The sequence below is a fragment of the Octodon degus genome, unplaced genomic scaffold (assembly GCF_000260255.1).
Source record: "Octodon degus isolate 3935 unplaced genomic scaffold, OctDeg1.0 scaffold00273, whole genome shotgun sequence".
NCBI lineage: Eukaryota > Metazoa > Chordata > Mammalia > Rodentia > Octodontidae > Octodon > Octodon degus.
Window position 1 is genome coordinate 2114342 of NW_004524849.1, and position 10412 is coordinate 2124753.

Sequence of the window (10412 nt, forward strand, 5' to 3'; positions counted from 1 at the left end):
AACTACAGAGCAAGATCCTATCCCAAAAAAGCAATAAATAAAAATAAAAAGTAAGTCATTCATGAGTAAAAGGAAACAAAACTCAAAAAAAAAAAAAAAAAAAAAAAAAAATCCTACCGCTATAAGTGGTCCATATTACTTTTTCACTTACTTTGAATCTTTCTCTTTAAACTACCACATGCGTGATTCTGTTTGCACCCAAATATCTTCGAGTTTGCTATAACATCTCCTTCCTTTGAAGTTCCTTTTCTGGATGTTTTGTCACTACCCACGACATTACAGTTTGTCTTCCAGCTCTGTGAATGCGCTCTGCAAGAGCTTACTTCGGCCTCCTGCCCTGGTCTGTCCTGTGCTGCTGTTTCCTCTCCTTCAGAGAGTAACACCCATCTGCATTCACTGCTTCGACTATAAGTTTAGCACAAACAGTCCAGCATCTGTTTCCTCTTTTTGCAGCATAATCTCTTAAGGAGAAACACAGTGAAACTGAATCTAATCGAATACTCACATCACTCAAATGTAAATTGACAAAAGCATCAATATAAATTCATTATGTAGCTTTGAAACATTTTTTTTCTAGCCTCAAGGGGGTAAGGAATAATGGTTCTGATCACATAAATTCACTCTGTACAACAGCAAAGGAAGTATATAAAGACTTGGCACTTTTTCAGAATTACTTACTCTTGGATAAGGAAGCCCACTGGTAGTATTGAAAGCTGGCAGGAGTTTGTAACCCAATTGTTTTGCCATTTGGAGAAGTTCATCATTGTACCACTGCATGTATTCACCTTTTTCTTTCAGCATAATTGCCAGTGAGTGTCCACCCAAAAGACCGCTATAACCACAGAGACAACAATTATCTATATCTACAATTCATAAAAGTTACTACCTATAATGGTGTATTTTGCTATCAACAATTTAACATACATAAAGGAAGATGACAGAAGAACTTAATGCTTTGCTGGATACACATTTATGACAAACTACCATTACCACACAGCTAACATACTTTATAAATCAGATGTCTATGTTGTAAAGTAGCTGGCATTTTTAAGTACCTTAAATTTGCTTAAAATGAAGAGTATCATAGGCATCACATTCATTTTAACAAATGAGATAAAAATTTTAGCAAATCTTAATTTTATTTATTTTATCTTAAGTACCAGGAATCAAAGTCAGGACCTAGTGCACACCAGACAAGCGCTTATGCTGCTGAGCTACATCCCCAGCCAACAAACCTTAACTTTTAAAATGTAATTGTAGGGACCGGGGAGATGGCTCAGTAGAATAAGCGCTTGCCTGACAAGCACAAGGGCCTGAGTTCAATCCCCGGTTCCGAAAAAAAAAAAATGTAATTGTATCGCCATAAAATCTTTAACTTCATTAATACAACAAAAAGTCTTACTCTGTCAAACAATAAATTCTGAAAAGCTAAACTTTTTTTATATTTAACTGAAATTAAACCTTACTGTGACAAAAAGAAATGAGTTGCAATACCACAAAAGTAATCTTTAATATAAAATTTACCAATATTGAAATGAAGTAACACATCTTTTAATTTCACACTTTTAAACATCTCAATAGTATTTCTAATTGTTTCGCTGAGAGGCAATCCTGTAAATGGAGTTTCATTTGGCTTCTTTGCAGTTACTCTGCCTAAAGGTAGCAAACCATTAAGCCCATGACATAGCTGTGATGAGCTAATATAACAAATGTTCAACCTCACAGTCATTACCTTGATTTGTGTCTGCAACTACAAGACGTGATCTAAAAATACAGTGAATGTTTAAACTTAAAAAAGTAGCACGGTAAAAGATGCCCTGCCTCTAATACTCTCCTCTTGCTTCAAGCAGGTTTATCCGGTTGTCCTTGCCCTTTTCTGAATGAGGTTTAGCACTTCTCTTTTGTGAGTGTCTTGAATTGCACTGTCATGGCTGCCGTAATATGGAAGCAATGCAAAAGACTTACTTTTCACTGTCATTTTAACTTTGCAGAAGAGCCAGAATCACCTGGTGCCAGATCCAGTGAGTGCGGTGGATGAGGACACGCCGTGATGTTGGACCAGCTTTCCTCTGGCACTTGGTAACACCATTCACTGTATTTTTTATCACAATTTGTAAAGACACTTCTATTTCCAAAGCCCTTTGCCATTTGTGACTAATAGCAGCAGAATCACAGCTTCATAATACCCCAAATTTTTATCTTTTACATGTAAGAAACTTAACGCCTTTGAGAACTAAACAGTATACTCCCTAAGTTCTTATTATTAAATTACAGCTACAGTGTTTTATTTACATACTTACCCAAGAACTCTGATGTTTGTTTCAAAGACAGACACAACTACATCATTATCTAAATTAACATCTCTTAAAACTTTTTTCACTGCATCTTCAAATTCTTTAGTTTTATTTAATACCTAGGAGAAGAAAATTATGAAATAAAGTTCTTTTCTACCAAGTCAAGGAGAAATATGATCAGAATGAGCTACTAAAATCAACTGAGTTATACTTCAAGGCTCAAAAAAGTAACCCATACAAAATAATGTATTCTTTAAACATAAAAAATGTGATATCTAAAACTGAAAAAAGTGTATCTTTCTACATTTCAGTTAGCCCTTTACACCTTGTTTTTTAGATACAATAAAGTATCTTCAGTACTTTAAAGCAATTACTAAGAGAACTGATATACATGGTTTCCCTTACATGAGAGATACAAAGCAAAAATAAAGAACAATAAAAGATAGATGAAAGGAAGCAGGGAGAGGAGGGAAGGAAAAGCAAAAATGAAAAAAAAAGCAATGAAGGTGTGTTATGTACATGTACCATCTCTCCACATGAAGTATAAATATTATATATTGCTCACATGTACTAATAAAATAAAATTTTAAAAAGAACTGATACATATTTGAGCTTTTTAAGCCAAATATCCAAAATCCAATCAGCTTTAAAAGCTGAAATGCTCTAAAACATTGTGAAACCCAAATGCCCCAAAATTTGCCCCAAAATATGAAATTTTGGGAGTTTTAATTGCTATGTAGATATCACTCAAAGTATTTCAGATTTTGGAGCATTTCAGATTTCAGAATTTCAAATTAAGGATGCTCAATTTCTAGCATCTATGTTAATATGATAATATATATATTTTTTTTGGGGGGGGGCTCTTTTTGAGACAGGGTCTCACTATGCAGTTCCGTCTGGCCTTGAGCTCACTTTGCAGCCAACTGGTCTTAAACTTGCAAGGATCCTCCTGTAATCCCAAGTGCTGGGATTACAGGCATGCACCCAGCTTAAAAAAATCTTTGGTATCTTGGGACTTCCAGTCCTTAGCACTAGGGAGAAGATAAAACAAATAAAAACCCATGATATACTTGAAGTGAGCTCTCATGGGGTTTGATCTAGAAGCCAAAACAATCATCCTGTTCTGGCTGTATTAAAATTGCTCAGTCTCAGAGAAAGCTCTTTATTCAGCTGACTGATCCTGAACCACACAGCTGCATCTTTACCCCGTGGGTATCCCATTCACTAAAGAGGCCATGCTTCAATGTTACTCTAGGCAAGAGAACAGCATGTGTAGGGACCTGCGCTTGATCCTCAGAACTATTAAAAATAATAATAATAATAATAATAATAATAATAATAATTTTTTTAAAAAGTAAATCCTAGTTTGAATTCTGGTTCACTCACCATCTGTGTGATCCAAGTGGTCAAAACAAGTTATTTTGATCTCTGAACCTGTTCATTCATTAAAAAAAAAAAAAAAATACAAAAACTGCTCCTTAGCAAACTGTCTGCTTTATATCAAGTGTCTAATGTCATGCAGATCTAGAATCAGTTTTTACTCTTTATTTTTTAAAATTTTATTTTACTTTATTTTGAAAAGTAAAACCAAACAGCAGAAAGACAGAAACGGGGTAACACACAACAGATATGGTATAGATTTTCAAAACAAGAACAGCAAATTAACAATCATTGTTATATTACCTATCTTTTCATCAAACCTGTTGCTCAGATTAACAGATAAACTGGATTCTTAAAATGAACAGCGCAAATGGATCATGATCATTTCATAGGCTGCTTTGATTTTTCAGTCTAAATTATATATTATATAAAAGACTAGATACATTAAAAGGTATTTACCTCTACTTGACTGACCTTTTTGTTTGATTAATATTTTCTGGTACTTTTTTATGTGATCTAATATTTTCACTAAGACTTCTGATATATTCAGTAAGAATATATTCAGAAAATTTAAGAAAAATTAAAAGTTAGGGAGGCCCTCAGTAATACATTATAGGAAACCTGCTTTTAAATTCACTACTTTTTCTTCTCAATCTCAAAATCCATGCAAATTCTGCAGCACCAAGTGCAGACACACAGATCCTCATACTACTATAGGAAAATTTCCTATTCTCCCTACCCTATGAACTGGAGTTTTTTAATATCACTTTGTTAACTGCTTCTCTCCTTGCTCTGTTTACTGAGAATTTTTCACTCTTGAGCTTATATGCAAACTTCCTTCCACATGTATTCTTTATGGTCTGTACTACTTGTTGAACTAGGAGAAAAGGGAGCCTTTTTTCCAAAATCAAAATAGCTAAGAACAGTACCAATATCATTTGTTCCCAAAAAGAACAGAAGTTATCTTTATACCACATTAGCTAGAAAATTCATTCTAATAGCTCCATTATTTAATGAGTTTAATTTCAACTAGATTTGTAACTGAAAAAGGTCAAATCCAGGTCTCATCTTTTCCCCCATGGTATGTAATTTGTTTGAATTTCTCCCCTAGATTTCATAATATAGAATTCAAGGGTACACACAACATTTTACTGCATGACTCCACAACATGGCTGATTTTTAGAACTGTGTATGTTTTAAAATCAAACCACAGGAATAGAAATTATACTTACATCATGGTATAACCAAATTAAAATGGTAAGATTATGTACATGGTTACAAGTGATATCTTATTAATATTTCCTAATTGCTAAATCATAACATGAAAAAATCTAACAAAGTTAATTAGCCATATTAATACTTGTACTGACAAATGTAAAAACTAGTTTCTTCCTAATTTCAAAAAACCTTTCAAAGTACTTTAATTCTTCTGTCTTAATTTAAAAAAAGTTGAAGATGATGAAAAATTCAAAATAAATTTGTATAGTTCAAGTCCATAATGATATATGAGTTGCTTTGGTTATTCCCACTTAGTAAGACTGAAACTTAAAGATATTATAAAGTATTTTAAAATATTTGTAATAGTTTATTGATCTTTACTTTTGGTTCCTTGAAAGACAGCTTCAACAAATAGATATTAATTATCTGATCTAAACTGGAAATTAGTAAGAAATAATGTAGTTAACAAAGACAACTATCTATTTTACATCCTTCTTAAGTGAAAAAAAGGGCCAAGAGAAGTTAAATAATTTGGTCAAAGTCACATGTATCATTATCATGTGATCATCCCTTACTCTTCCCTGCTATCAGGAATAATCCAAATTGCCTTATCAATTACATATAGAGTAGTCTTCTTGGTACCATCAAGCATCTTAGCAGGAATAAGACTCTTAGGTCCCATCTAGATCTACTGTGTTAGGAATCACATTTTAGCAGGTTTTCTAGGTGATTTAGTTATACTGAGGTTTTAAAAGTCTTTCATCAGATTATCTCCCAATCTTTGGGTCAAGGACTCATATCTGGCAATTTGACAAGCTCCCAGGGAAGCTGATGACCTGTCCCATGCGCTACACTTGAAGAAGAAGTAGGTTCCACAAACAGAAGACCCCACTCCCTACTTTGAATGGAAAGTTGGAGACACAAATAAGCAACAAGCCTAGAGAGGTCATTAGAGTATGTAGCAATCCTAGTAGTGGACCCAGGAGAGCCAAGAGTGCTGTGACACTGGGGAAAACAGGGCACATCTTAGTAGAAGCTCGCTGCCAGGGACTGCAATCATGTACTCCTGAGCAAAAGTTTGGCCATGTAGATTTCTGAAGAGTCTGTGATCTCCCCTATACCCTTTCAATAAACACTGTTCCACTTTTTAAAAAGACAAAAATATTGCCTATTAGCTATTGAGATAAGAATTTATTTATCATCTTTTTTTTTTTTTTTTTTTTTAATTTTAGGGAAAGGTCTACAGGGTGCTCTGAGTCTCACTATTAGATCAGACTCATGGTGATTCTCCTATTTTACAGCCAGCTTCCCAAGAGCTGGGATTACAGGCACATGCTACCATGCCCAATCTCAATCGCCAACTCAGCGCACCCCCAGGGGTGGGGCCAGCATGGTAAGCCCAGGGTTTGAACCCGGCCCCTGTACCTGCTTGTAGGCGCTTTAATCCACTGAGCTATTTGGCTGGCCCCAAGAATTTATTTTAAAAAATAAAAAGTATATATCTAAAAAGTGCTACATCATTGTGTAGTAGTTCAAAAAGTTAGTATATATCAGAATCACCTAGAAGCTTGTTTGCAAAGAGGCTGCTAGGCCCCTTTGCCAGCTCTGATTCGGTATGTCTGGAAAACTAAATAACCTGTACTTCTCAACAGATCCTAGCTAATATTAATGCTATTGGTCCAGAAACTCTTAGAACCAATGCCAAAGTAATAGGAATAGCCTGAAGGATATAATCTTTAAAATAACTAATAGTTCACAATCAGAGAGGACAACTGATTTTTTAAATTTTATTTATTTATTTAATATAGGGTCTCGCTATGCAGTTCAGACTCATAGCGATCCTTCTGTCTCAGCTTCCCCAGTCCTGGGATTACAGGCGTGCACCACCACACCTGGCTTCAGTGGCCGGCCTAAAGCGCCCAAGGATTGCAGGGGCCAGCATGGCATGCAGTACCAGGGATCTCTCCCAGCCCCAAGGACAACAGATTTTTAAATTTAAACTTAAGAAATTTATGCAGCCTGGAATCACTTTTTTCACTTACAATGATATTTTATAAAACATACATGGTATCTGAGGTCCAAGTTCATGAAAATCAATGAGGACTTTATAAAGGAACGATGGGGAACACATGATATGGAAAAATACAGCTAAGAAGATAGAATGAGGAAAAGAGGCAAACGCCCCTATGGTCTATCCAAGCACTGTATCAGCTCATCTATTCCCTCTAATCAAAGCAGACCTGATGTGAATTACCCTGTAACCATTACCAATAAATAACACCACTTAGCTTCTCCCAGGTAATCACTTGCACCTTCAAGAATGCTTTGTTCTTTTCTCTTCCCCTGCTATCTACAGAAAACTTAGAACCACTAAAGCAAAAGTAAAACATGCAAGCTGGGCAAAGTAGTGCACTCTTGTGATCCTAGCACTGAGGAAGCTGTGCTAGGAGGATCACAGTGAGCTCAAGGCCAGCCTGGGCTACACAGAGTTCCAAGGCCAGCCTGAACTGCATAGCAAGGATCTATCAAGAAAGAGAGAAGAGAAGAGAAGAGAAGAGAAGAGAAGAGAAGAGAAGAGAAGAGAAGAGAAGAGAAGAGAAGAGAAGCGAAGCGAAGCAGAGAAGAGCACAGCAGAGCAGAGCACAGCAGAGCAAAACACCCAAAATAAACCGAAAATTAAACCATACAATATTTTTTCAGGGGCCGGGGAGATGGCTCAGTGGAATAAGCACTTGCCTGGCAAGCACAAGGGCCTGAGTTCAATCCCCGGTTCCAGAAAAAAAAAAAAAAAAAAAAAAAAAAACATTCATAGTAACTACAATATAGCTTATACATTGCATTATTCTCCAAAAAATGAAGGCATGACTTTCAAAACTCTGACCCAGCCAAGAAGGTGTATATAGCTAGATGTGGTTGCTCATGGCTTTAATCTCAGCACTCAGGAGGCTGCGGCAGGAGGACTGCTGGGAGTTTAAAGTCAGCTTAGGGTACATAGTAAGTTTAAAGACAGGGTAAACTACATAGCAAGACCCTGTCTCCAAAAAATACAATTGTTTTCTCAATCACTGCTTTATTTTAAAACTAAAGAGAAACTTTAGAAAAGTAAATGATACTGAGCCTCACCCACAAGAATTAAATTCAATAATTTGAGCAGGGATTTATTTTTTTAAAAAGTCACAGGTGATATTCCTAAACTGTGATTAGATTTGAGATCTTTGTTCTAAAATTGGCACAGTGAAAAAAAGAACACAGAAACAGTATCAGGAAGTAAAACCTGATTCTGAAATTTTCATGCTAACCCAGATTTTTTTTCTTAAATATTAACTAGCACACAAGACACAAAAGCTAAGAATTATGTTTTAAGGAAAATTCTTAAACAAGCCTAGTTTTATATTCTAAATATCTAAAAGTAAACTCTAGAAAGACATAGTATACTTAGAAATCATGACATCTAGAACTCAAATATCCCCTATGTCATCAAGAACAATTTTGAAGCATAATTAATCAAAATTAATTTCTGCATAAGATTGAGGGCCAGAGAGATGGCTCAGTAGAATAAGAACTTCCCTGGCAAGTGCAAGGGCCTGAGTTCAATCTGCGTAAGACTGAAATAGAAAGCCAGGAGGTGATCAATTGGTGCTAAAAATTACTGCCAGGAAAAATACATTTTTACTTATCAATCAAAAATTATAGTTAATAATTTCAGTATTATTGCAGTATATCACTACAGCACAAGAATATTAATGGCATTTTCCAAAATTACTTTCTTCTGATTCCAACCATCCTTTTAAACAGGTGGGAGGAGGGGCCCTCTGAAGAAGATGGCAGTACTGAAGTTGACAATACCACAAATCACTTGGCTATCTCTATTAATGGACAAAATTCCAATTGATAATCACTTGATATCATCACCTCAACCATGTGAAAGATTTACTGAGATGCAGGTCTAAATACTTCAAATTCTTAAGTCTTCCATTTCATATTTATTGTGTTGATAAAATTTATAATACTTGAGTGTGCATATTATGATATTTATAAAATAAGTAAATCCAAGAAGAATCAAACCTACCACAAGAGTATCCAAAGAATCAATCAGTGTCAGGGAAAATCTAAGAAAAAAGTATAACGAGACACAAAATTTAAAATTCTAAATATTTTATCCATGAATGTTTAAGTTGACTTATTACATCCAACTGACTGGTACTTTCTATTAGCTAGTAGTTATGTGTAAAGTATAATGTAACCTATAAAACACTGAAAAAAATCAGAAAAGCCTTAACATTCCACATCTTTGAAGATATGTAACAATATTTATTAGCTCTTTTTAAAATAATATTAAAGCAGTAAAACTTCATCATGTGTTAATGACTTTACATACATTTTAAATTTACACATATTTTAATTTACTCTAGATTAACTTTTCCTGATCTAATGGGTAAACTGATTAATTTTTACGTAAGACAGTAAAAAGGAATAACGAAGTTTATAATGCAATACTTAGAGCAGTCTTTACAAGTTAACCAGCACCCAGGAATAAAGCTGTAAACTGCCTCCAGGAAGTCTAGCAGTTGGCGTTGTGAAATGCCACACCATGCTCATACTCACTTTCCCAAGGCATCATCCACGTCACCCCTGCTTGGCTCCTGGCCCCTAACACGACCTCTACAGGTTAAAGGCATGAGTTCATCTGCTGGATAAGCATGCTCCTACAAAGAAAACATCAGTAAGTTACTAAGGAAAATAGGTGACAGTACACAGCATGTAGACAGTATGATCTTTTCATAATTTAAAAATAAAGTAAAATGGGGCCAGAGAGATGGCTCAGTGGAATAAGTGCTTCCCTGGCAAGCACAAGGGCCTGAGTTCAATCTCCGGTTCTGCCAAAATAAATACATAAATAAATAAATAAAGTAAAATGAAGGTCAGTCAAAAATTATACTATAAGAGCCAGCCAAATAGCTCAGCAGGTTAAAGCACCTGCAAGTAGGCTCATGGGCTGGGGGTTTGATCCCCCAGCCTGCCATGCTGGCCCCACCCCCAGGGTGCACTGAGATAGCAATTGAGACTGGGTGTGGTGGCGCACACCTGTAATCACAGCTCTTGGGAGACTGTAAACAGGCGGATCACTATGAGTCTGATCTAGTAGTGAGACCCTGAACACCCTGTGGACCCTTCCCTAAAATACAAAAAAAAAAATTATGCTGTATATGGCAAATTTAAAAGTTTAATCACAAATTCACTACATGCTTGATTAAATTCAAACAGTACCAAAAACTGTTCTGTTTTGCTTTGTTTTCGGAACCGGGAATTGAACTCAGGCCCTTGTGATTGCCAGGCAAGCACTTATTCTACTGAGCCATCTCCCAGACCCCAAATTTTACCAAGTGCTTTTTTTTTTTTTTTTTTTTGTGGAACCAGGGATTGAACTCAGGCCCTTATGCTTGCCAGGGAAGTGCTTACCAAAAACTTAAAACATTGATAATCTGATATCCCTCTTCTAATCTCAATCCCCAGAGGTTA

At 35.6% G+C, this 10412-nt stretch overlaps 1 protein-coding gene across 1 annotated transcript in view; it reads right to left on the bottom strand.

Moving 5' to 3' along the window:
- Positions 1-10412, bottom strand: part of Edem3 (ER degradation enhancing alpha-mannosidase like protein 3) — an 82927-nt gene that overhangs the window by 52767 nt on the left and 19748 nt on the right. Inside the window, exons 3-6 of the mRNA XM_023706873.1 lie at positions 9498-9598; positions 8962-9001; positions 2301-2413; positions 679-832 (exon numbers count right to left, since the gene is read on the bottom strand). Of these exons, the coding sequence (XP_023562641.1) occupies positions 679-832; positions 2301-2413; positions 8962-9001; positions 9498-9598 (408 nt within the window). The remainder of the gene's footprint in view (positions 1-678; positions 833-2300; positions 2414-8961; positions 9002-9497; positions 9599-10412) is intronic.